This window comes from Lagopus muta, chromosome 24, assembly GCF_023343835.1.
Source record: "Lagopus muta isolate bLagMut1 chromosome 24, bLagMut1 primary, whole genome shotgun sequence".
NCBI lineage: Eukaryota > Metazoa > Chordata > Aves > Galliformes > Phasianidae > Lagopus > Lagopus muta.
Window position 1 is genome coordinate 2,754,140 of NC_064456.1, and position 27,330 is coordinate 2,781,469.

Below are 27,330 nucleotides of genomic sequence, written 5' to 3' on the forward strand. Positions count from 1 at the left end.
AGCTCCTACCTCTCCACCCAGCTCTTGTAACTGGGGATGTCCTTGGCGTACAGCAGCTTGTTGGATGGGGAATCCTTGCCCAGGCGGTGCTCGGAGGTGGAGCATGAGTCCATGAAGGTCTGAGCCACAACTGAGAGGCAGGCATCCGTGATGCTGCCTTTGTGGATGTCAAAGACAAACTGTGGGTTTTTGATCACGTTCACCCAGAAGCGGAGAGGGAGGCTGCAGGGAAACCAAGAAACAAAACTGGATGTTAAGAAAAGCCTGAACAGATCCTTCCTGTGCTGTGCGTTCCCTCTGTGGTGGCCGAGGAGTGGGGCTGAGCCCGGGGCAGTGTGGTCACCTCTGTGCCCATCATCGGCTTTGTCCCCAGATCCCAAGGCCTTCACAATCAAAGGGGAATTATTATTCCTTTTTTCTTTGGCTGTACAGCAGGATCAAAAAAGCAGCTGCTGCCTTCTATTACCTTTCAAGTCTTGGCTCTCTCCATCCAGCTACGCACGGAGGGCTGCAGCCTTAACTCTTGCTGCACCACGGGCCAGCAGCTCAGCTGCACTCTGCAGTGCCCATGTCCTCCCCTCCATCGCATCAGCTCTGTCCTGCAGCTCCTTCTGCTCTGACCTCCTCCAGCAGCCTACGCCTCTCTCCATCCTCCAGAAAAATTCTGGCATTGCTGCTCTGCTCCATTTCCCCTCTGCTCCATTCCCCAGCAACCCTGCAGCTATCAGCGCCCAGCAGGGTCAGAGCCCACATGTGGGTCAGAGCCCCCAGCGGTGCCAGCACAGAAACCCCCACCCCATGGTGCTTTCCTTGTCACTGCTTCAAGAAGACTCATCTCTATTTGTGATTCAAACGTTTTTATCCTAATAACTCCTTCTGATGCTTTCAATAAATTGTTTTTTTGCTCCCCACTGCCTTAGCAGGGAATGCAGCTTTTGCAGACGTGGTGATTAGAGGCTTTTAAAGCCATGCGGGACTTGGGGGAATGCACAAAGTCTTCAGGGAACAGCCATTTGTTGTGGGCTTTTTTTTTCTTCCCCTCTCTTGCAGAGGTAGATTTCCAACCCACAGAGCTTTTAATCCTAAAATAACAGAAGAGCAGAGCTGTAATAGCTCCATTGTTTGGGGAAGGCTAAGCTCAGGATTGGCACCCAGAGCCCCATCTGTGTGGGACAGCAGTGCTGTGAAGGGGTCTGCATGGCTCCGTGCTGCATTTACGCACTGGGGCTACAGCGCCGTGTTGCTCCAGCCCTTCTGACAGCTCTGCCATCAGTTTTTCCCCCCACCACAACAGCCACATCTTACCAATTGCTCTTCCAGGTGTGCCGTACATCTGTGTCGTGGATGCCGTGTTTATCTGCCTGCTCGTCCAGGAAGTCAAACATGTACTTGATGGCCAAGGGGAGCGCGCTGCCGCGGTGCACCGTGCTGAACAGCGTCTCAAAGAGGTCATCCACAAACTTCTGCAGCGTGCCCTGATGGGAGCAGCATGGCAGCTTTTGTTTTTTGGGGATGGCTTTTTTTTTCTTTTTTTTTTTTTTGTGGGGGATATTTTGGGATATGCCTGCTTGGTGGTTGCTAATTTGGGATTGATGTTAGAAACTGCTGTTGCATAAGTACTCCAATTCTGGGGGCTTGTCTGTATCCTACAGTAAAGAATATGTATGGGTTTTTATACCACTGAAAGGAAAGCGAGCTTGGTTAAGTTGCTTTATTATTATTTCACAGAATTACAGAATGGCCGGGGCTGGAAGGAACCTTAAGGATCACAAATCTCCAACCCCCTGCCATAGGCAGGGCCACCAACCTCCCCATTTAATACCAGACCAGGCTGCCCAGGGCCCCATCCAACCTGACCTCCAAGGACAGGGCATCCACAGCCTCTCTAGGCAAACAGCTATTTAAACAGCTCAGTTTAGAAACTGGGCTTGCACTGCTGATAAGGGGGAAGCATTCATAAACTCAGGGGTAAATTTGAAGATTGGAACTGGGTGATGTTTGAGGTCCCTTCGCATCCAAGCAACTCAATGGCTCTATGGAAATGAAGCCCCAGGGCATGGCAGGGGGCTGAGGATCCCCAGTGACCACATGGACATCCCTTCCTGGGCATCTCCCAGGCAAGCTTAGCACACCATTTACCTTTGTAGCCAGCAGCCTTGTCAGGTAGATCTCGGACACCATCTTGCTGCCCCGGTCCCCCTCCTTCTGGTCACCATGGTCGTGGTTTTTCACCAGGTGCCAGACTTTGACACCACTCTCCAGGTCTGGGGTGATCATGGGGGCTCGGGAGCGCAGGCTGTCAGGGCTGCCAGTGTAACGGAAGGTGGAATCTGAGTGTGAGAGGAGAGAGCACGCTCAGTGTAATGCCTCCTTCCATCTGCCTGCCTCTGCTCGGGGATGGCACTGCTCTCGTTAATGCCAGAATCATCTGCTCTGATTTGTTTTTGCAGGGCAGTGGAATGCAATACCGTACAAAATGAAATCTGCCAAAATAGGCCGTGCACTTATAAACAAAGCACATGCTGGTCTTCACCAAGCACAGAGTCCCCCAGACTGAAGCTTTCTCCTTCTGCACTGAGATGTGAGGCTTCTCCCCCTGCAGTTTCATCCCTTACCTGCAACACAACAGCTCCGTGAGGGATGCCCCATAATTCCAGCTCATGCACGCAACACCGTCTCCCAATACCAATATTTTGTACATAGTAAGTGCAGAAGAAATGGTTCTTCCTGAGGCTTTCTTAGAGCAACTGGAGCTGGACTCTGATCACAGAGCCTCATAGAAGCAAGGAGCAGAGGCAGTGGGATCTACCCTATTGGCACGGAGACCAAGAAGGGATGAAGGACGTGGAACCTCCCAAGTGATGTGCTACCCTGGACACCGTCCTCTGTGAGCCAAGACAAGGTGCTAACAACTCGGCGAGGCCAACGTGAGTCATGCACTGCTCATTTTTGTACTCTCACTGAATTCCTTTGTTCTGTGGGAACCTCGTGTGTTCTCCTAAGTTGAGCCTTCAGTTTGCTGCTTGCCCTTCCCAGCAAGAGGAAGGAGATCAATCATAAATCAGCCAGGGGAAGTGTGCAGCTCATTACAAAACTAGCTAGATTTTCATCCCTGATTAGGGCTTAGATAAATGAGTACTCCAACTGATATAATTAAGGAGACAGACAGGGGGACGGCTAAGGAAGCATCTAGTAATTCTATTTTTAAGCGTAGCTCTGTACTGATATATAATGGGGAAAGTAAATAAGTATCTCATTTAAATTCTGTCGGCGCAATTAGAAGTATTAATCTTAACGGGAGGAATGATAATTCACATTGGTGGCTCACAGAGGCTTTTTCACGTGGCAGAGATCGATGAGCCCTGAGGACTCCTGTGGTGGTGTGACCTGGCTTTGGTTTTCCCATCTCCTGCAGAGCCAAAGCAGTGGGCTGCAGTTGTGTTGTGCTGCCCAGCAGAAACATTCTGGACCAGAAAGCCTGACTGAGGGCTTTCCTGCAACAAGGATGCCCAGTTTGAGAGAATAAATTGTTTGGGGAGCTATAACCAGGACAGGGAGACGGGTTTGCCAGGAGCCCCCTCTTCTGCACAACGCTCTGCACAATGCAAGATAATGAGAGATCAGCGTGCTAGAGATTTTGCTACCGCTGCCTTTTATAAAAGTATATTATTACCATCATTGTGGATTTAGCGCTATAAATGCACACCTGGCACCTAGCAGACTCATTTATTCAGAGCGTGGAGTCTTTAGGGACCATCTGCAAAGTGCCTTAACCGTGCCATTATGCAAATAACCAATTCCCAGGAGCGCGAATGCTAGCGCATCGAGTTCACACTGCTGTTACCATTTCTGACCCATTAGCTGAGATGTCAGGATCCTCCACTTACAGGAAGAATAGATGAAGGAATTGTTATTTTTTCCCCTCCCCTGCAGCTCTGCTTACAAGGAGAACAGAGTCTGCTCTCCTTGCAGAAAGGTGCTGTGGTTGATGGCTGGACTTGGTGATCTCAGAGGTCTTTACCAACCTTAATGACTCTATGGCTCTAGGTGCAGCATCCTCTGAGCCAAAAGCCATTCCCAGGGCCTTCCCCAGTCCCACATTCCCATGGGCTGCTCATGATGTGCTCCTTGGCGCTTCCTTTTCCCCTCTCAGATTCGTAGACTCATAGAATGGCTGAGGTTGGAAGGTACCTTAAAAGATCATCTAGTTCCAAACTCTCCGCTCCTTTCTGCTGTTCTGCTCACAGATGGAAAAGCCTTTGCAAAAAGCCAGCAGCCAAGCCCATTTTTTTCTGTTTGGCACACAAATGCAGTTTCCTTCTGACAGAGTGCTGCAGTTCTTTGGGGCAAGCTGCTGCTTTTTTTTTTGCACCTGATTCTTTCAGGCCAAGGCAGCCCCTACACCCACCAGGACACATCCTTGTTTAAAGCAGCTCTGCTCCTCACCATATCTGCTGATGGATGTGCGGGAGATGCTGGCGGAGGCAGGGATGTTGTAGGAGGAGGTCTGCTTGGGGACAAGAGCCACAACGGAGCGGTCTGACACCTGGGGAAGGGAGAGAGAAGAGGTGAGCCAGACAGTGCAGACAACAGAAATGCTCAGGTTGGCACAGAGCTGATGGCACAACGCTGGGTTCCTTGGGTGAAGGGGAAAGGTCTTGCTGGCAGCCCTGGGCTTCTGGTGCTGAGCCCCATGCTGGGTCAGACCCTTAGGAGCAGAGATCAAAGGAAAGCAGTGATAAATCAAGGGACAGATTGAAGATTGCTTTGGTCATTCTGATTTAAGATTGCGTTTTATGCAACAAAAATGAGAATCTCAAGAATTGTTGTGATCCAATTAAAGTAACAATGCAGAGGGAATAAAACAGCCGTGATAATGTTACGGGCCATAAAACATTCCTATTAAACCATTTTTTATTTTAACAATTTTTATGAACTTTAGAAGTTTGATTTACAGCCCAGAGTGTCACACAGCCATCCTTCAGGGGTATTAAATCGTCCATCCCTCTGCTGCTCCAGAGAGGGAATTAAATGCTGGCAAGTCCAACCATAAATGAACATTAATGCTAACAAGGTTTGGTTATGGCAGACTTTAGTAGCCATGTTTAATTTTATCCTCCCTATAAATCCAACAGCCACTGGGTGTTTCTTAACACATTTCTGTTAATTAAGGACCTGTGGGTCTCGTGGGAATCTCTGCACCCAGCACTGCCTGCAGCAAAGCTCCTGCACCACGGCCCTGCTGTGCATTACGATGAAGTTTCAGGCAAATGGGTGTTGTTATTATTGCTAACGAGAGTGGAAATAACAGCCACTTGTGTTGCACAGCACAGAAGCGAGATATTTCTGAGCAAAACACTCCCAACACCTTTCTCATTTCCTCCGCTGCTCCTGCCTCACTCCATCCAATTTATTAAGTCAATGGAAGGAACAATCAGTGGCCATATTATTATCCAGGGGTGTCATTAGCTGCCACTTCAGCTCAGCTCCACCTCGGAAGCTGAGCACTGGGATGCAGCCCGGGGTGGGGACAGCATAGGTCCCCATGCCCTGAGCACTGCCACTGACTGAACCCAGGGTGCAATGGCTCAGCCAAAAACGCTGACCTCCAGAGCAGTGTCATACGGAACACAAGCTCCTTTCCCACCTTATTCTGCTGCTGCCACGCTGCCGTTAAACCCAGCTTCAGAAATATTCTGATTCTTCCTTCCCCCAGCTGGAAACCTGCTGCCTTCAGGAGAGGAAAGATGGAGCTGGGCTGCCACCTCTGTGCCACCTCCCAGCAAGATGCAGCCCCAGCAGCTCCAGGGCCGTATCCTCATTTCTGATGCTCCTTCCCTCTCTGCTTCTAATTTGTCATTTAAAGCAGTTTTCTAATCTCTCAGCCCTTCCAGGCTCTTGGTACCTGACAGGTACTCATGCTCTGCTGCCTCCTAGTTAACCCTGCACGAGCCACTGTAAATCATTCAATATTCAATTCAGGGTTTCATTTTTCTTCAGTAGAGCCACACAGGGCGGGATTCTCCCATGAGGTTTAATGTCACAAACCAAAAGGACACTGCATAAAGGTAATACAACGTGGTTCAAAAGCTCCAGAGACTTCAGCAAAGCACTACACCTATTTAACCCATACGCCTATTATAAAAATGAAGAAATAAGCAGCAGGCCTACAGCCCTCTATATAATTCTATGAAGTGGTTCAAAAATATTACAGAGGGTGAAAATGCCCTTTTAAATCCAACCCAGCTTTTGCATCCCACAAAGAGTACATTTTGCCAATTGAGGCAGATATATGGTGGGTTGTTTTGGCTTTTTTTTTTATCAGCCTAAACATGTAGAAAATGAAATATGTATGCATACAAATCTAGAAATCATCTCTCCAGTCCTCCAGAAGCCAGCAACAACCTCCATCCCCCTCCTGCAGCTCAAAGCACAGATGTGCTGTATGCCACTCGCCCTTCCCTGCTGCCCTGCAGCTCTCCATGCTCTGTGCCATGCATTTTCTGCACCCCAACAATCCTGGCTTAAGTAACCAAAGAGCAGAGCTGGAGGCAGCACTGATTTTATACCCCCTTCTAAGCAGTGCCTTTGCCCAACATGTTTGTTTTACTGTGCAGCCCTGGAGCATCTGTATTTCTGATACCTAATAAAAACATTTATTACTGGAACAGCAAAAAAAAACATAAAAAAGGATAAAATGGTAGAAATACCAAAAGGAAAAAAAAAATAATAAAAATCGCTGCTGCTTGCTTTTGGCAAAAGCTCTGCCTCGGCGAGATTCCTGTTGCAGTGCAGAGAACTTGGCTTTGTTTCATGGCTGAAACAGCTCCATTCGGGCTGCACGGAGCTGTGGCCAGAGCCATGTGTGACTGCTGCCTATTTAGGTACTTGGCAGCAAACTTCCACTTTGTTCCAGAGCAAAGCTGACACTCAAGTGGCAGGAATAGCTGCGGTGCTGTGAGTGCTGTCAGGATTTTGTTTATTTTAAGGCCAAACTTATGGCTCGGGTTTCCCACAGGCACCAAAATGAAGACGGTCCCTCCCTTAGCACCCAGCTCACATCAGAACATAAGTTTCACTGGTGACATCCTCAGTTGACTTCTGAAGATCACGAAACCTCATTGCTTCCCTGCATGCTGGATAATCCCTTGCAAATGACAGGTGAAGCCAATGTGAAAAACAACAGAATTCATCTCCCATGGTAAGCTGGATGCACAAACCTTCAGGTTCAAGGATTGGTTTATACAGTGTTGGTAGCAGGACTCCTGTGAGCTGACTTGGAAGGCTCTGGGATTTGGAAGGCAGAATCCCCTCTCTTTTCCTGCTGCCCTCCGTTCTGTGCCCACCTGCAGCCCTACAGGCTCAGCCCTCCCCTTGCTCTGTATCACAAGCACGGCTAGCAGCTTTAATTTAGCCAATTTTCAACCCTGCTAGGTTCTTTAAGATCCATGTCAAGCTTGCTTTCCTGTCTAATGCAGAAGCACATTGAACCACTCAGGTTTCTCATGCAAATGTGACCTCTCCGTCTGCCTGGAAATTAAATTTCTGCCTTTCTGTTCCTTCATCATGGCAGCCTTCTGGGAGCTGCCTACCCAGGCCTGCTCTCACCTGGTAGTGCAGCAAGGTGTTCAGTCGCTTCCAGTCGCCTTCAATCTTGGTGGTGATGTCTTCATCCTGCAGCACCACGCGTGCGATGCGGCCCTGCCGCCACTCTGCAAGGCAGAAGCGATGGATGCATTGCTCAGAGCGGGGACAGCCATGGGCTCATCCACTTGGCTAACGTGAAGAGCCCACAGAAATGCTCAACAAGTAAAAAGGGACACCCAGAGAAGGCATCAAGCCCCTACCCAAATCCATGTCAACAGCTCTCGGTCGCTGGGAATAGGGGACGTTCTTGTACACCGCATCAAGGATTTTCTCTTTGACCTGGGTGATGGTATCGCAGTTCAGCACCTTCACAGGGATCTCTGGACTGTTCTCGTTGTCTGGATTCACACAGTTCAAGATCTGGGAAGAAAGGAGAAGCACGCCATTCCCTTAAGGGCTCCACACAGAAGCAGAACAACAGGAACATAGTTCAGTGCTGATGGATTGATGGTTGGATGGCCTTAGTGGCATTTTCCAACCTTAATGACCTTATTAGAATAAGCATCTGCACAAGAAGCAACCCTCATGGTAAAACCCTGCATCTCTATTTACCTCACTGCAGCTGCACATATCTATATAAATAATTAAGATAGGAGTCCTCGTATGTTGATTTTCCCTTGTTAGAGGAAGGACAGTGGACCAAATAGGATATTGGTACCTACGAGTTGGGCACAACCCCAAGCTACCAGCTAGGGACACTCCTCATTGGACTTCACTGCACTGCCAACAGCAGTGCTCATGACAGTGCTCCCATAGTGGGCCTGAAGGTCAGGCTCATGCCCAACAGGGAGGACAGCAGCAATCCAGCTCTTTCCCCCAGCATTCACTCACCAGGGTCTTGTACTCAATCTGCTGCCGGATCAGCTTGTCCTCACTGAGTGAATAGCGGGCTTCCCCCGTGATGGCATCAATTGGGCCCTTCTCCATCTGCTGCTTGATGGCACAGTACAGCATGAAGAGTGGCTCTCCGGCACATTCCTGCACAAGGAGACCAGCGGCGAAATCAACCCAGGGGTGAAGTGCAGCTACATCAGGGCTGCTGGCCCACAAAGACATCTTACACATGATTAACTGCAGCAGAGGCAGAGCCCCGTTGCCTTAATCATTAGCACATGTGCAATTGGGCTCAGCCCCCAGCAGCTCCGGCAGAGCACAGCCAAAACTGCTGCTTGATGGCTGTTGTGCTTGGCTCGGTAAAGCTCTACTGAATCTATAGGGCTGTAAAACGGGAATCTGAGATCTTGATCTCATTGTTCGCTCTGATGAAGTAAACTCTGAGGGGGCTTCCAAAACCAAAATTAAACTGCCAAATTATGGAAGCGCAGGCATGGAGGTGCTCAAAGAGGTGCGAGCCCTCCAGAGGGCACAGCCTGGAGTACTCCAGAGGACACAGCTGGGTGATACTTGGTGCAGCCAAAGCCAGGGAACGTTAAACAGAAGAGCAGAAAACCTTTTCATAAGAGCCTTTCAGCAGTACTCAAGGAAAGCAACAGAAACTTGATTGCATGAGACTGTTTTCAAGCTCAGATTTGCCCCATGCAGGTGGGAGAGCAAAGCAGCTGTGCTCTGCTCCATCCCTCCTTACCTTGAGAAATTTGTGGAGGAGGAAAGCAAACCAATTCGTCAGCATCTTCTCAGCCACCGACTCTGTCCTAGGAAAGCCAGGAGGAGGAGAGGCATATTACCAACAAAACCAAATCCTCGCACAAACCAACCTCAGGAAACAGGAATGGCCACAGACAGGAGGAGAGGAGCATCCTGCTCCCCACAGCAGCAATACCACCGCTCAGCACAGCTCCCAGTGCACGCAGGCAGCACGATGCAGGCAGCTCATCCCCAGCTGACAGCCCATCAGAGCCCTGACAGGGAACAGGGAGCCTGGGGACACTCAGCTCTGCGCACGTGGTGCAAATTACAGCCTGGCGCTGTAAATCACTGGGATTTGCACTGGGCTGGCAATCAGGGACAGCAGAGTGACAATGGCAGGAAAATTGCAGCTTTATCCCCGGTCCCACCCAGCGTCCTCTCCCCACATTGTGCCCAAGATTATCTTTAATTTCAATACAATAGCTCCTAATGATAGTTTTTAATGCTGGCTCTGCAGGATCCTGTTTCTTTTCCTGGGATAGGGACACTGTGCCTCCAACATCCTGTGCCCAGCAGCCTGGCGCTGGTGCAGCACTGCAGCAGGTACAGCAGAGCTCTGTGGGTCCCATCCTGCTCCTGACCCATTTTCCCTGCTCTTCCCTGACTGCTCTGCTGACTTGAATGAGGGACTGCATCTTGGTATGTATTTATACAGCACCCAGCATGTTTGGGGATGCTGGCATTTAATGAAAAAAAAAAGCCAACAGGGTTTGATCACAAAGTCAGACAGATCAAGTGCAAAAAAAGGAGCCACAGATTTCAACAAACAAAAACTGACACCAGTCTGCAAAAAAAAGACCCGGGGTTACGTTATCTATCATCTCTTAGGATCACAACATCTGCCAGGAATTTGCGAAAATGTCTGCAGATCCCCAAAGAATTCCAGCCTGAATTGATTAACTGCCTAAAAACTCATCCTGCAAGTTGACACGCGCACTGCTCGCCTGTTTAAATCACTGCCACTGCCCAATTAAGGAGGAGCACCAGCAGCACGCTGCTGTGCCAGCCAGCCACGAGCCACACCAAATGCAGAGGCAGTGACGTAGCCAAGAAAAGGATTAAAACACAGAGTGAAAATCATGCATTCGGGATGAATACTGATTTAATAAACCACTTTGTTAATAGAATACTAGACTAATAATTGGCCAGGGTGCAGATTAGCACTGCTAGCAAGCTACAGATCCAGCTGGGTGCTTGTGGGATGGCTCTGGTGCCCTGCTCTGGCACTGGGAAGCAAGCAAAGCTAAACAAAAAGAGCCCAGAGAACCCCAAAATCAATATGTATTCTACTCATTTTCCCTGCTGTATCTGGGTCTCTCAGCTGCTGCCTGCTGTCTGTGCCAGGAACCAGAGCTGCCATTTGATTTAATGTCAACTTTTTTGCTGTCTCCCATGAGGGGTCACAGTGGAGGAAAGCGAGAGGGGAAGAACGAAGAAGAAAGAGAGGGAGAACTGAGCACTGATTGGCAATGACTGCCACGAGAGAGAGCAAGAAATAAAAGCACGCAGTGCCTTGCTTTGTGGCTGTTTGCTGACGATTTAGGAGCAGGGTGAGAAGACGCAAATTAAAAGCAAATTTTGGCTTTCTGCATTCATTCGGTTTCCCTGTGCCAGGCGCGGGTTTAGGAGGAGAGTTCTCAGAGCTAACCCACAAGAAGTGGCTGTGAGCAGAGCCATCCTGCTGCCAGCACAGTGCTCTCTCCCATCTGGGGATGGGTGGGAGGGGAGGGAATGACCCCCAGTGCCATCCCTGTATTTCTGGAGCACTGCAAGAGCCACCAGGGATGGCTGAGGAGAAGGTGCCTTCCCAGCGACGCACCAAACCACGGGGGAAATTAAGATGGCTTCCTTTCCCGAGATGAGTTATTGCCTCTGCAAACTCAGCCAGACTTAAAGCAATTTCCTGTCAAGTATATTCACGATGGTTGGAGGAATCCCTGCTTTTTTCCTGGGGCTGTGAAAATCATCCCATTTTCCTTGGCTGCAAGGTGCCAGCAGGGCACCATGGGCAGCACTCAATGAGACATGGGACAGCAGCAGCTGACGACACCAGCAGGGTCTGGATGAGCATCCTGCCCTTCCCTGCTGGCTCCCCAGGCATTGCCAACCCAACGGCTTCATTTTCCCACCTGGCTTTTAACCATCACCAAGAGAGCACACGGCACACAGCAGCGCCAGCCCTCCCGCTACCTGCGCAGCAGCAGCTTGGGGTGGTTCTTGTTCTCCAGGTTCTTCTCGATGAGGTCGGACAGCAGCTGCTTCAGCACATCGGTGGCGTATTCCAGCCGGCCCTGCAGCCCCGTCATGATGAGCGAGGCCACGTTGCCGCGGTCGCGCATGGAGAAGCTGCGCTGCAGCTCCAGCGTGCGGATGAAGGTCAGCAGGAAGACTTTGTTGTTGATCAGCTGAGCAAAGAGCTTCAGGGCTTTCTCCACGCTCTGCTGCCCGTTCCCTTGGACCTGTGGCAGAGAGAAGCCATCAGGAGGGGAGAGGACTGGAAGGCACCGCGTGCACAGGAACCTTTGGTTTCAGACCAAGCTGATGGGACCCACGGCACTGTGCAGAAGTGATGAAGAGTGGGATGATAACAAAGGGGTGATGCTGCTGTCCCACCCCATGGGACACCCACTAGGGCACTTCCCCACTGCCCTGGGTTACACTCTACTGCCAACAGCCCTACAAACAATGAGTAATTTTGCTTGTTCTCCACAAAAAAGTGGCACACTTGAAAGTAAATTAAACACCAGTTTTGATTATTGCTTTACTATGGGGCAAGTGTAAAAAATTGAGCCTTTCAACCAGTTCCAGACTCAAGTAATTCATTACAAATGGATGAGCTGCGTTAAGCCGCTCTTTACCAAACATCTTGGAGAATTATGTATTGGTTTTACTGATGTTACATAATCAAGCAACTGTGTAATTGGCAACACATTTATCACTTCTGCAGCTCTATTTTTCATGCGGAAAAAAACAAATATGAAGCATTCATATTCATTTGCTAGAGCTTATATGGCGATGGCAGCAGCAACAATGGGTGGGACTGGGAAACTCAGGGCATGGAGATATGAGTCCAAAGGCAGCAAATGGTGGCCCCTTGGGAAGGAGCCAGATTTAGTGGATGAGCACTGAAGAGCCCTTGCATGAGTGCACAGAGCAGCGGGACCTCAGTAAAGCCCTGAGAGGAACGAGGGCACTCATTGACAGCACAGCCAGAGGCAGCCCATGCCCAGGCACTGTGCTTGCCCTCCTGTGGGCACGCCATGGAACAGCAGCAGGAGGATTCTTGGGCTGAGGAGCATCTAAAAGGACACCAGGAATTCACCCAGCATCATTTGCTGCTGGTCTAGAGCAATACCCAAACCAGTACCCAAACTGGACGAGAGGAACCAAGCAGTGCCTGATGAAGATACAACGCCAAGCTCTTGGCTACAATGAGCTCGGGGTTCATCCTGCTGGCCCCATGGTTCCTAACAGGGCTGGGGGAGGAGATCACTGCCCACCCGTTACCTCCAGCTCCCGCAGAACGGGGTGATCCTCAATGCCAGGGAAGAGGACCCTCATGGCATACGTCCGATAGTCGAGGTATGGGATGCCAGAACGGTCCAGGTCACTGGTTAACTCATTGATGTCTGTCTGCAGCTCTGCAAAAGCTGTTTGGGAAGAAAAGAAAAAGGAGAAATGCAATGCAACACGGGCTCAGAGAACATGCAGCAGCGGGTGCAGAGCAGAGCCTGCACGGAGCTCATGCAGATCCTCACCCTTGCTGGGAGCGAGCACACTGCAGAGAACAGATGCCAGGAACAAAAGATGCTTATGAATTTGTACGCAGTTCACAACTGTGTCTGTGCACCTAAAACACTCTTTAAAAGGCTGCAGATAGAGGATGAGGATCTCTTTTCATAACCTGGTGCCTCCCTTATTCTCCTTTCTTCTCCTACCAACAGTTGCCAAAATAATCAAATCCGATGCAGTTCAAACCCAAGCAGAAAGCGCCTCTGCAGGCCTAGGGAGGAATTCTTCTTCCTCTCAGAACAGAACTTCAGTGTGGATGTCAGGGTGGTATTTGTGGCCCTGTGCTCATTCTACAAAGCAGAAACCTCTGGCTCAGGAAGGTCTCTGCTCCCGAGCCAGGGTGCGCCCATACCAAAGTGAATGGCATCTCCAGAACACATCTCATCCTTTGCCTTTCAAGGTTACCCTTTTAAAATCAGCTGAACTAATCCTAATCAGCTGTTGATTGGGACAGAGCTCAAACTATAACATTTGCAGCTACTTTTCTTTACTTTGGTTTAACTTAAGCTCCTTTCCAGAACACACAGTTTCTCTGCAGCCTGACCTTTACAGTGAGGGTGACGGAGCACTGGAACAGGCTGCCCAGGGAGGTGGTGGAGTCTCCTTCTCTGGAGATGTTCAAGACCTGCCTGGATGTCTACCTGCGTGACATGGTGTAGGGAACCTGCTTTGGCAGGGGGGTTGGACTCAATGATCTCTGGAGGTCCCTTCCAACCCCTACAATTCTGTGATTCTGTGACCCTTCCCCATTCTCCATCTCATTCTGTGCCTTTTCTGGAGCCCTAAAAAGCCATTAGAGAAGGGAACACGTTGTGCGGGGCACCCTGGGGCTGCTGCAGCCCTCACCACACGATCGAGGCACGCTGCTTAAGCAGGATCAAGCTCTAATCCTATTCTCTGCACATTAGGCAGGCAGAGGCCGTGTCTGCCACTTGCTCTCATTACTGTTTCCCTGTGGGAGCACGTGCCCTATTGCCAATGTTGGGCAATGGGGATGGCTTTGGTGAGGACCGCTGGAATGGCCGCAGGGGGGACTAAAGCAGGGGTCCCAGTGCCCAAAGAGGAATCAGTCCCCAGAGAGAAGGGGGAATGGCTTGATGGGAGGAGGGAGGACCAGCGTCCAGGTTTGGGGTGATGGGATACTGACCCTCTTTGCACTCCAGTGCCACTCGGGACTCCAGGTTGTCCATCTGCATCTGCAGCCTCTTGAGGGTCAGGTCGTTCTCCCGGGACTTGCGCTTGTAGGCGATGAGCACGATGATGACGATGATGAGGAGCAGGCTGCCGCCGGCCGCGATGCTGACGATGGCTGGCAGGGTCAGCAGGCTGTCAGAGGTGATGCTCACCGAACCGGGGGAGAAGATGATGCCGCCGACACGCACCTGCAAAGCACCAGGGAGGTAAGCAGCAGCTTCTTTGGGCCTGCCCAAATGCAGGGCAGGCAGCACAGATGTCTTGTACATTTCTGTGGTGGATACACAGCACGGCTGCGGCTGCAGCAGCACCAATTGCCTCCAGAAACAAAGAGCGCAGCACAGCGAGGCTTCAAGCCATGATAAATGTGCCAGCCCTTCACTATCTGGGCTTTGTTCGTATTATCTGATGGCTCCATTTGACTTTCAGTTTATAGCTTTCAACTCCCTTTTGTAACCTGTGAACGTTTGTGACCCGCTGACAATTTCCCTGACAAGTAACCAGAGCAAATGGAGAGAGAGGGGGGAAGAGGAGCTGGGGGGGGGGGGGGGGGGGGGGGCCTCACACAGGGGCCAGGTTCTCTTGGATGTGCCCAGGCCACAGATGTGAGCTGTGCTTCTGTGAGCCACAGTGACAACTGATAGTTTTTGGATGCTGAACTTAAAGAGAAATAAATCACAATTGCAACCTCATTGGGCTTTGCTCAAGCGCCTTTACAACTGAGTGCTCAGTCTGGGGAAAGCAGCAGTGCCCAAAACCAAAGCGAAGCATCGTGATGAGCAGTACGGACCTCCTGGCTCCTTCTGCCTCAGGAAAAGCCAAATCCTCCTGCCACCCACTTGGCAAAGCAGATCTGGCTACAAAGACTGCTAAAATCCCTTCCAGCTCTACAGGAGGGGAACACAGCACACTACAGCTCATCTTACCAGGGAAAGGCTGGAGTCTGGGGCTGAATGCCCTCAATATTTATTCTTTTTGGAAGGCTTTGACAGTGGGCAGCGAGTCTCAAGGAGGCAATAAGAAGTTTCACCATGCTAATCCTCATCAATATTTTAAGCTTTCAATTAGACAGCCATAAAGATCTAAAATCCTGCAGTCTTTGGACGAGAAATTGCACTCAGCGCTGAGCAGGTCAGGAAGGAGGAGGAGGAAGGGGCTCTGATGGCAGCGGTCAGTGCCTACCGTCACTTTGTGCTGCCCGCTGAGGGTCGGTGGCTCACACAGCAGCTGTGTTTCAGACACGGTGACGGTGCAGGGCGTCTCTCCAACCAGCACTGTGTAGTTGAGTTTGGCTCCTCCAGGAGCAGGCGGGCACAGGTTTTTGCCCTGGCAATAGAGGTGGAGAAGACTGTACAAGGATGCAGTGCGTTTCCCTGCTTTTCATTCCCACTCCCCGCTGGCACAAACGATGGGGGCTCCTCTTAGTGTATCCTGGTCTCCAAACAGGGACAGAACTCCTCCCCCACTCATTGCTTTCTGGGCCCTCCTGAGTGGAAGCTTTGCATGCTTCTAGAGATTTCTGCATGGCCACTGCATGAAAAACCTTTAATGGCTTTAGTGAGACCGACAGAGCACTGGAGCAGGTTGCCCAGAGAGGTGGCAGAGTCTCCATCTCAGGAGATACTCAAAACCCACCTGGATGCGATCCTGGGCAATGTGCTCTAGGGAACCTGCTAGAAGCAGAGGGGTTGGACTAAATGATCCCAAGGGGTCCCTTCCAACCTCAACCATTCTGTGATGCCACCACATGGCATACATGAGGGTTTTCTCTCACTGAGCTCTGCTGGTGAGAGCCATAGGGTACACACAGATATGAAACACCAAAGTGTATTTGGCTCTGCTGGGTTTGAGGAGCTTCCAACCCCATCCCAGCACCGATCCCATCCCATGGGATGAGCAGAGGTCCCCTTACCTTCAGGATGATGGGTGATCCCGGCTTCTGCTCCAGCATCCCACTGGAGCTCAGGGGCTCAAAGGTGGGGTTGGGATAGTAGATGAACTTGGTGTCATTGTAGACCCGCAGGGACTGCACGTTGTTGAAGATGAAGCCAAACTCATCGGGTCGCTCGACGGCATCCATGGTGGGCCGGGGCTCGGGGGCCAGGGCAGGTGCAAGGCAGCTCAGTGCTGTGGCATTCAGCACCACACACACCTGTGGATGGGACTCTGAGTGGTGCTGGGGAATTGCCCCGTGCTGGGGGGTTCCGACCTGCACAGTGATGCTCCGGGGCCCTAAGTACTCCCTGAAAGCTCTGGCGGATTCCAGCTCTGCTGGAGGTATTTAATCCAGGCTCAACACCTTACACCCATCATTTGGGAAGATTTGCTTCCCGTGCAGCCAGCACAAAGGTGCTGGAGCAGAGACAGAGAGAGCTTCACAATGAGAATGTTTGAAGAAAGGTGGAGGATTGTACACCGAACCACTTGGTCTTTTTTCTTTCTTTCCTTCCCAGCTGCACCCTTGCTGGCAGCACTAGCTTTGAAACAGACCTATAATGAACACCTGGCCTCTGCTGCAAATTGGTGATTAGAGGCATCTCTCTGATGTTAGAGATTGAGACGGGCCATCCCCTGACAGCACGGGGCTGGGGCAGCACGGAGGTCACCTCCTGGGGGCTGCAGACACCCCCGGCTCCCCCCAGCCCCGCAGCAGGAGCTGCTGGCTTACAGAGCAGCAAGGGGCCAGCCGTAAGTGGAAGATTTCACTCAATTTTGTGCCTTCAGAATTATTTTCGTAACACTGTAAGTGCTAACAGCAAAATGAGATGTTTTTAAAAAGAGCTCAGAATGAAAAGGTCTTTGGGGGGAAGGGAGAGAGGGGATGGGAAACTGCTGCTAACAGCCTTGCCCTTTCCAAGATAATGCAGGTTCAGAAAGATCACTGCATAGAAACAGTATTTTTCAGTTTTACTTGATCAAAATAATTTCCAAGTGTACTGGAGGTGCAATTTGTATTTGTAACGTACAAGAACATTGCTTTCCACAGCAGTTTATGAACGGTGGAACAAATGGTTTAAATAGAGGCCTTGGCTGGTGCTAGCTGAGACGGAGGCGTGAAAAATAACACCCAGCTTCCCCCAAACACTGGGAGCACCACGTGCAAGGAGGGGAAGCAGTTGGGATGATGGGGTCAGATCCCTGCATCACCAAGCAGAGCTGAGCTAGGTGCAAGGAAACTTCTGTGTGTCGTGACTCCTGCCTCCACGTCCTGCTGCTAAGAGTGGGGCTAAGCATAGGGCAGACCCCCAAGTAGCCTTTGCCAAGCAGAAAGCACAGGTTCCTGTGACAGTGTCAGATGGGACGTTGCCCACAGCTACTCACATTGATGGACTCCCTGCCGTTGTGTTTGACGCGGATGCGCGGCTCTTGGATGATGTCCAGGTTGGAGCCAGTGATGATCAGAGGCGTGTGCCCGCTGTAGGGAACCAGAGAGCCCTCGTTAGTTGCCTGGTGAAGGGGAAGCCAGGGTTTGGCCACAGGGATGCTCACTGCTCTCTCAAAGTTGGCACCCCAGGGACTCCCAGCCCATCTCGAGTCGCAGGGCAGCGGTGCCCACGTGAGCCAGCTTTTCTCCTCACAGCTGTGCCCTCTCCCATGGAGGAGCCCTTCAAGGCAGCAGGATGAGAAACGGGACTAAAGAAACCAACTGAGCCGAGACTAAACGTGAAGAACAATAAATTAGTCACGGCGTTTAATGATTTACACAGCGGCGCTTCCAAGGCGTGCGGCAGCAGGCGATGAATGGCGCGTGGGGAGGGAACTGCTGAGCAGCACACACACAAAGTGCCTTCCACTCCTGGATGCTCCTTTCATGTGTCAATTGCAGCTGCACAGTCCAAATTCACCAAAACCTCCAGCACCTCCACAGCAGCGCTGTGCTGTTTGGTTGACGCTGTCGGTTTGCCATTCTGACACCCATCCAACCCAAAACGAGAAGTGAGCTTGAATGTGGGCTCAGAGCAGCAGAGCTGCTGAGAGGTACTTATTTCCTCCATGGCCAACTTTGAGAAATGATTGGAATTTGAAATGAACCTGAGCACAGCCATTGCAGCAATACCAGGGCATGAGGACAGCCCAGGATTTTAACATCGCAGCATCCCAGTCCCATGCAGCTCCCACCAGTTGATGCTGGACAACTACTATGTTCTGATTAGCATCAGCTTTCCCATTTTTTCGTGATTGCTGGTTTTATTTTATTCCACAGCCACGAAAAGGAGGCTTTAATGAGCAACTGTGCACTCCTTCAGCAGATGGAAGCAATCTTGGGGCTTTATTCGTGCTTCCACAATCCAGGTGTAGGCTGCTATGGCTGTAATTGTCAAGGTAAATGACAATTACTTCAATAACTTCAGATCTGACTTTTGGTCAGTGCAAATGTTGCAGACGTTTGGCATGGAGAGATGCAGGACATGAGTGGTACATGCATTCCCAATGGCACAGGGCAGGTGAGTTCCCCTGAGCTGCATTACCTGGCGATGCTCCACTCAGGCTCAATGTTCTGCACTTTGGGGTCATCGATGTATTCAAACAGCAGCGTCTGCTCGAGCTGAGCACGGTCAACGCTCACAGAGACGTGGACGGGCCCCAGGCCGTGTGCTGAGGGTGCTGACAGGCACACAATCTCATTCATGGATCGCCTGCGTGGAAAGGAGCAGAGGGAGTGTCAGTGGGCAGAGAGCATCCCTGTCCCCATGGGGCCACCCCACAGCTCATACAAAGGCAGAACCATCACTGAGCCCTGTGCACCGAGATGCACAAAGTGGCCCAGCGAGCCCAGCAGGCACAGGAGGGGGCAGAGCCCCATGCAAGAAGAGACCTTATCTGCCCACCAGGAGAAAGGCACACGTGCTTTGTGCCAAACTGCAGCCTCCCGCATCCCTCCCTGCACCCGCCGCCTTCTGTTGGGCGTGTGAAAACAGATGGCCGCTTTTTAAATGGGATGCAGCAGCTTGCTCCAAAGCCAAATTCTTTCCCTCCCCACCCCACTGCACGCATAGAGCCTCATGAGCTGCAGAACAGGCTCATGAAGCCCCAGTTTGGGGAGCACCATGCTGCCAGCACTGCTTTGTTCCCTGTCTGCCCACCAGCACAGCATGACCCCTGCTTGGTGCTGCTGGGCATGGCAGGGCATCTGCTTCCCCCACAGTACAGGCTGGCTGCTGGAGTACAAAGCAGTCGGGCAGTGCAATCAGCAGAGCTCCCCCACACCACTGCAGGGCTGGGGATTTTCATTGGGGACAGAGCTGCTGAGCTCCACAGCACCACAGGGCCACTGTGCAAAGCGGCAGAGCCATGTCCCCGAGAGTCCAGTGCCCAAACTCAAGTCCCTGAGGACAGGAAGGGCCATGCTGCTGCCACGGCTCATTTAGCTTTGGCTTCTCTTCTGCCAGCACAGGGGAGACGACAGGCAGCTCCTCGGTGTTACACTGCTATTATGGCACTTCCATCAAAGCCTGGCACTCTTTAGCTGGAAATCAAACCCTGGCACACCACCGTTCCATCGTCACCGACTTCGCCATGCTGCACACACCACCGAGGTGCCTGAGCAGCTGTGACACAGCTCAGCGTGTGCACTGATGTGCATCCTGCACAGCCCCGTGTCTCCGTAGGTACGCTGTGCTCCCCCTCCAGGGCCCTCCCAAATCCTCACCTTCCTTCACATCCACCCTCAGGTACCACAGTGCTGCACCATCTGCACACCCACCCAGCGTCACCAAGACAACAGAAAACTCCTAAAATATCCAAAACCGACCACGCTTGGCTGTTCCTATGGATGCTTTCCTGTGCCATCCCTGCTCCCTGCATCCCTTTGTCCCACTTTGCACCATCACACCACGTCTCTGCCCCAGCTCTGCCTGCCCCGCCGCTCGTTAATTAGCTCTGTGCTATTATTGTGTCGTCATGGTGAATCTACCCACTCCTCCGATCCGAGCTGGGAGAATGGGGGAAGCTGTAATTAGAGTGAATCTCATTAGAAACTGCTTCATCTAATCAGGCTCCCCCACACCCTCCAGTACAATTGAAGTTCACTGCCACAAAACAGTCCAAGCACAACAAAGTGCACAGTGTGACCCCACGAGAAAGATGGTGTCATTTATACACTGCTGCTTGCTTTGTTTAAGTTTCTGCTTGCCTGGTGTAATTAGAACACACCAAGAATTCAGACCTGCTCCAGGTTTTGCAGCTCGGTATCTGCAGGTTCCCTGAATGCAATCATATATTTATGGAATTTTATTACAAAGCCAATTCTGCTCGTGGCTGCTTCTCCTGGCAGTAAAGTGGTCACCTGTGTGCACTGAGGATGCAATCTGGCAGCTCTGTTCCGGACACAGGAAGAAATGCCAGTGGACTGGTTGCCAAATGTAGCACTTGGAGAGCCTGTCTGCAGCTGCAGAGCTCGGCAGGTCCAACCCTTTCTGATCTCCATCTCCTTCATCTGGTGCCACAGCATAAGTGGGGAAGGCCAGGTCCTAGGTCCCATCCTGCTCCTCGCTACTTGGCAGGACTGAGCCAATAAAATCCCATGGCTGCACCTTCACAGGTCCCATATTCATGAATCTTGAAGTCTTTCAGATGAGAATTTCACCTCCAGGGGTCATTCCATTCCCAAATACCTCCTCGGCTCCTGCTGGTGAGCTGGAGCTGGGATTTAGAAGGCAGAATCCTTCCATGCATCACAGCATTTCATGTAAGCTCCTGGGTTGCAAGGCGCAGAGAAAAAGCAAAGGGTCCTTTTGGCATTCTCTGTTCTGCAGCCCCATGCAGATCTCATCTGCTCAGTGTGAGGAATGTCTTCATGGAGAGCAGTCTCCTCTGTCCTGCATGACTGCCTGCAGTGTGACGCTACGCTGGTGGCATTGGGGCACCTGGGGACACCCCATGTGGGGATGTGTGTGTGATGCACACAGACGTATACAGCTTGTATCTTTTTTTAACTAAGCCCAAGAAAACCCATTAAACCCTGCAAATGTCAACTCTGCATTTACACTGCTGGGTAAAAAGCAAATTTGCCATGGGAATCCCAGAGGAGGCTCATGGCTGTGTACGTTCCACAGCAGGAGGCGGGTGAGGATCCTTCCTCTGCTCCGTCATTTCAGAGCCCTGCCTCACTCCAATGGTTTTTAGAGGAGAGATATCCCCTTCAGGCTGCATATTAAGAAAAATCTCTTCTCTGAAGGAGCACTGATGCACTGGCACAGGCTGCCCAGGTGCGTGGTGGGGTCGTGGTCCCTGGAGGTGTTCATGAAACATGGAGATGTAGCACTTGGTGACGTGGTTAGAGGGCATGATGGGGACAGCTTGAATTAATGGTAGTGGTAGTTGGACTTGATGATCTTAGAAATCTTTTCCAGCCTTCATGACTATGATTTCTGAGGTGGCTGTGTGCTCAGCCCCACAACCCCCAGCCCCCAGCCCAGCCCTTACCCCTGAAAGGCGCAGCTCTGGTTGCCCAGGAGCACGGAGACGTGGCTGCCAGCACCCAGGTGCTGCCCTGTGATGGTCACCAGCGTCCCACCTGACTCAGGGCCACGGCTGGGGCTCAGGAAGCTCACAGTTGGTGTCTGCAGAAAGAAGGACAGCTCATCATCCCCGTACTGGCAGCATCCCACCCTCTGCTTTTAAAATGGAAAAGCAAAATGGAGCTGCGTCATGGCCACCTGATACAGCTGCTGCTGAAATGTTGGATCCTGCTGTGAGTGAAACACATCCCTACAATGTAATTGCAAGTTTAGCCTGGGCAAAATTATGTACTTACCTTCACCTCTGTTCTTAGAGAAATAAAGCTGTAAATAAAAATGAAATACAGCACAAGTGCAGCACAATGGACATCGGAACACAAATGGTTAAGGTCTGTCATATTAAAGAAGCAGGTCATGGGAAACCGCACATGACAGCAGCACAAAGCAGTGCCAGCAGCTCCAGCTCCATGGAACCAGCAGTGGTGGTGATGTGGGGACAGAGCTCACAGCTGGTGATGAAGGGAGAGCATCTCAGCCTGTGTCCGCATCCCATTCAACACTTACCCATGGTACTACTGCAGCAGTGCCACCTTGCCAGCCTGCCCTGCACTTGTGACCCCAACTTGTCATTGCTGTGCTCACCTGAACTGCACAGAGCCCACCCTGCTGTGGACAACCACCCCAAGTGGTTCTTCTTCTAAACAAGGGAAAGGCAGAAGAGCTGAGTACGCACACTGAGAACCTGCAGCAACTCCAAGGCTGGGACAAGGCCAGTACTGCAGGAAGGACTGAAAGCTAAGTCAGAATCTTCCATCTTCAGCTCACGGTTTGGTGATAATTATGACAGATTTATGGAGCTGAAGTAGCTCCAAGGTCCCACTTCCCTGGGTACAATGGGTGTAATTACGGTGACAGCTGAGCTCCTGCCTGGTTGCAGCACCAGATGAGCTCACCAAGGCATGAACCCTCTCAGGGTCAGAACACAGCTCTGCTTTAAGGTACCAATCAATTTTACTACTGACTTTAATGGCATAAACCAGCTGTAATGGAATTTGTGGAGGTGCCAGCAAGAAAAAATAGAGGCCAAGTAACAGAAGGAAATGATGTCCGCAAAGTTTTAGATGCCTGAGGGAAAAAAAATCATCATCAGGGTGCTGAAAGTCAGCAAGGGATGGTAATGTTCAATGCATTCTTATTGTGGTTGGGCTCTAGCAACTGCTGGCACCCCGGTGTTCTGCACCCCTGGGGAAATGCAAACCCATAGGACGGTGGGGCTGCCCTGATTTCCCTCTCCACTGGGTTATAGATTGTGGCCAATCAGTTTGTGCTGGCATTGCACTGCATGCACAGATTCCACTCAGCACAAAATCAATGTGGTGGGATGAAGTGCCCTATTTAGACAGAACTGGAGATGGGAGGAACCCCAGCTGTAGCTTTAGGTTTATGAATCAAAAGGATGCTAATTAAATAACCCACTGACCAGCACAGAACCCCAACCAAAGAACAGCTCTTCATTAGGCAGACAGAGGAAGCCTACGTTGAGCTGGCATCCTTGAGGGGAGAAAAAATAAAATAAAATCATTGAATACCTGGATCCTGTGTAATTCTCCATCCCAAAAGAAAAAGAATAAACCAACAGAACAAACTATTCCAGATCTCTTCAAGTTTCACAGGCAGGTGATTAAAAGGAGTTTCTAGCAGTACCTCAATGCCTGAACCACAGAAGGATGGGCTCAGGCACTTGCTGTCCTTCTCTGTGTGTTTCTGTGCTTGTGCCAAAGTCCAATCAGCTCCTGCACCATATATATATATATATATATATGTGTGTGTGTGTGTATCTGTACCACAAATGCAAACAAACAGCTTCAAAACCAGCAAGAAGCAACAGCAGAGATTTCTTCCCCATAGCAACGCTCCTTCTTTACTCTTCCTTCCCCAAAACACAGGAAGATTTTGAGTCCTGACCGCAACCCCAGGACAAGACCACATGTACAGGAGTCCTCGAGCACAGCTCAACACCACGCTCTGCAAAGCAGCCCTGCTCTGAGCACACAACCCACTTTGCTAGGAGGAGCCCTGAGCAGCAATTCAAAGCTTGCCATTATTCAGAGGCACAAAGCTGGAAGCAAATGCCGTGCAAAGCCTCCTACCTAAACACTGCTTCTTCTGTAGGCCTGTGTGAGCTTTACACCTTGGGAGCACGGTGAAGGGCTGCCAATGCGCTGCTCATGCAATGCCAGGGTGAAAGCACTGGAAAAGCATGGCTTTGCCTCAGGTGCAACAGAGACGTGCTCAGCCCCCCCCCCAGTGTAAGGAACTCACCACAAATGTGTAGTGCTGCAGCGACTTGGCCGTGAACTCAGGCTTGCACTCCCCGATGCACAGAAGCACTGGGCCGGAGCTGATCCCAGGGAGTGCCTGCCCCATCTCACAGACGATCCTGGAAGCAGAAATGCTGCAGTGAGGGTTTGCCAGGGGCTGCTAGCACAGGGCTGGCTGCTCGCTGTGTTATTTTTCTCCTTTCCCCTCTTTTACTCTGATATCTGCTTCTTTTGGAAGGAGTTAATTACTGAGTCTATTTTTACCCCCACATAGTAATTTAAAGGGAAAAAAAAAAAATTTCAAAATTAGACATAATTATTACAAGCTGTAAACTCCAGAGCAAAGCAGAGCACTAATGGCAATATATTAGCCAGTAGCAAAGTGAGTGCTAAGTCCTTAGAGTAACAGATGAGTTCATTAAGGGAACAGCTCACACTGCAGTCTCCCAGTTAATCAAAAACACAGAAACCTGCTTGGGGATGAGAAAGACAGCACAGTGCAGGCAGGGAGAGCTGCTGCACAATAAACCCACACGGATAACAGGGTCAGGGTAAAGCACTGCCATGAGTCCTGCGTCCCTCTGCGTCCTGGGGGCATCCTGAGGGGTCACTGAGAGCCTGAGCAGGAGCTGCTGGGGTGCACTGTGATGGCTTAAAGCTGCAACCCACAGCCCCTGGCAATGGCAGCAGGTCTGCTGGAGATGCAGGGAGAGGATTGCAAAGGGCTGGCAGCTGGCAGGGCTCCTCTGCTACACTTGGAGGGATTGCTGCTTGCTCCCATGGAAAAAGGTCATGAGCATCCTGGAGAGAGGCCTGGGGGCACAGGAAAGCTACAACGTGCAGGAGCAGCAGCACAGGCAAGGAAATGCTCAATGATGTTCAGCCTCAGGAGCCAGAGAAAAAAGCCAAATTCCCCTCCCTCACTGCAGCTGAAGGTGCTTTTGCAAAGCAGGAGGGGAAATGCTTGCTTTTCCCCCGACCACATGAGAACGCATGAAAGGCTCCAATCTGTGAAGGCAGAATTTCAGCAGCACTAAATTCACTACAGGTAAAAGAAAATAAAGAGACGAAAGAACCTGCAGACTGCACACACAGGTGCTGCCAGGAGGCCCAACAAAATACACACATGCTAATAATGAGCTCTGATGTGCACCTCATTGCTGCACATGAAAATGGGTTGCCTAGAGAGATGCTGTCTTTAGAGAACACAAAGGGAAGTGCCTCAGTGTGCCACGTGCTCCTCACTCTGCCTTTATCCAGCCATGGCCGTGGCACCTCTCTCCCCTCCACTGCTGCTTTGTTGCTTGGCCTGCTGTAGGGTCAGGGCCTGCAGGCTGGGATGATCCCAGCAATCCTGCAGCAGGCATGCAAGAAGCCACGCAGAGGATGCATCCACCAAGTGCCACCCATGGGAGGAAACACACAATTCTTGATGCTTCCCAGCAAAGCAGCACCCACAGGCACTGCATGCATTCCTCATGCAGCACCAGGCAGGAAGGAAGCAGCAGGGGGTGGAGTGACCCCGGTGCACCTGATCCTGATTCCCAATCAAAGCCAAATCCCCAGCAGGTACCTTGTTACAAAATGATGCATTCGGCACCGCTGTAGGGTGCTGATTGCTGGGCTAAGTGGCCCTTTCACCAACATTAACCTAATTGCTGGCTGATAGATTGCGTGGCTGGAGCATATGGTGAGTCATTACAGTCTTGGAATTCAGTCTGCCCACAGAAGCCTTAAGAGGGTCCTTTTATCTGTATTCATCTTTAAAAGGCAGCTCTCATGCTAACGCTTGCTGTTATCTGCCCAGGGTAAATGTTTTAATGATGTTAACAAACTTTGAAAGCTCAAGAGCCGTAATTAGAGTCATGATTATGAAATCAGGGCTTCATACCATCAAAGGAGGGAAGTTTTATCATATTCTGTCCTTTATCTGAAAAATAAGATACAACAAAATTCTGCTTGGCGGAACAGCGCCAGCCACAGGCACTGACTGCTCTGCACATGCCTAGAGCTGAGCAGGCACTGATGGTGCTGAGCAGCTCTGCAGTGCCCTTCATGCAGTGATGGCAATGCTGATGGATCAGGGAAGGGAGATCCATGGTACAGGTAAGAGCAATGAGCAAAACTGCACTGCTGACACATCTTGGTGACAGGTGGATCAGACTGGGACCCACCAAATGGATGGCAATGCCAGAGGATGGTGGTTTACAGCTGCTCCCAGGGCACATCCATGCTGCTGTGAGCGTCCCCACGAGCAGCCCAGGCACACCCTGCACCATCCTGCTCCCAGCAGTGACACCAGCCCTCCCCAGCAGGATCAGTGTCACCGTAGGAGCTTTATTCGCCCGTCCTCTGTTACAAGCCTATTTTCTAATTTTTGGATGACATTTTTTCTTAGTGAAATAAATGAATGGGCTCCAACAGAGGGCTGCTCAGATGAGGTGGCTGTCAGCACCTCGCGCCTAACAAATGGCAGCACACAGCCTGCAGTGCCAGCTGCATCTCAAGCACAAGGGGAGCGGAGGGGGCAGAGCCTCAGAAGGAAAGTTGCTTAGCAAAGCAGCGCAGAAGGAAACAAAACACTCTGTGAAAGCTTACAGGGCTGCTTAATCCCCCACAGCAAGCACCCAGCACCTCAGCCAACCCTTTTCCTGCACTGCTGTGGGGCTGAGAGGTGGTGGAGGTGTTGTGTCCATAAGTTGAGGTCACTCACTGCTCAGCGATGATGTACTGCTCCGGCAGAGGAGCACACGGCACTCCTGCCACCTGCACACCACGGGCAATCTCTGAGAAGTCCAGGCCCAGGTTGACGCCACGGATGGTCACTCTGGTGCCTCCTTCTGGGGGTCCCGACACCGTCAGGATCTAAAGAGAAGCACAACAGGGGTCAGGCTGCTTTCTGCAGAGCCCTCCCAGGTTGGAGGCAGATCCCACCCTGCCTGCCGCATTCACTGCTGAGCAGTCAACAAAGCTGGAACCCACATGTGTTGTCCTGAGGGAGACACAGAGGGACAATGCCACCCCCAGGGAGAAGAAGGATCACAGAATTGTGTGAACATGGTCACCTAGTCCAACTCCTCTGTTTTATGGACCTGTAGAAGCCTTTCTTGTCCTTCTCTGCACCCCTTGCCAAGTCCAGTTCCATTTGGGTCTCAACTTTCCTGACCCTGTTCCTATACAGCCCACCAATATCCCTCTCCTCCTCCCAGGGCACCTGTCCTTGCTTCCACTGCTTGTGCATTTTCTTCTTACTCTGCAGGTTGGCCATC

General features: G+C 51.1%; 1 protein-coding gene across 12 annotated transcripts in view; it reads right to left on the reverse strand.

Annotated features, from left to right (window-relative positions):
- Positions 1-27,330, reverse strand: part of PLXNA2 (plexin A2) — a 346,250-nt gene that overhangs the window by 5,913 nt on the left and 313,007 nt on the right. For all 12 annotated transcript variants that reach the window (XM_048926047.1, XM_048926043.1, XM_048926045.1 and 9 more), the window contains 18 exons: positions 26,775-26,926; positions 24,063-24,180; positions 21,706-21,842; positions 18,750-18,917; positions 17,602-17,695; positions 16,193-16,432; positions 15,463-15,606; positions 14,234-14,468; positions 12,802-12,944; positions 11,485-11,753; positions 9,233-9,299; positions 8,479-8,625; positions 7,848-8,007; positions 7,609-7,712; positions 4,447-4,546; positions 2,140-2,330; positions 1,306-1,475; positions 10-222 (listed from right to left, as the gene is read on the reverse strand). In XM_048926047.1, coding sequence (XP_048782004.1) covers positions 10-222; positions 1,306-1,475; positions 2,140-2,330; positions 4,447-4,546; positions 7,609-7,712; positions 7,848-8,007; positions 8,479-8,625; positions 9,233-9,299; positions 11,485-11,753; positions 12,802-12,944; positions 14,234-14,468; positions 15,463-15,606; positions 16,193-16,432; positions 17,602-17,695; positions 18,750-18,917; positions 21,706-21,842; positions 24,063-24,180; positions 26,775-26,926 — 2,852 coding nt within the window. The remainder of the gene's footprint in view (positions 1-9; positions 223-1,305; positions 1,476-2,139; positions 2,331-4,446; positions 4,547-7,608; positions 7,713-7,847; positions 8,008-8,478; positions 8,626-9,232; positions 9,300-11,484; positions 11,754-12,801; positions 12,945-14,233; positions 14,469-15,462; positions 15,607-16,192; positions 16,433-17,601; positions 17,696-18,749; positions 18,918-21,705; positions 21,843-24,062; positions 24,181-26,774; positions 26,927-27,330) is intronic.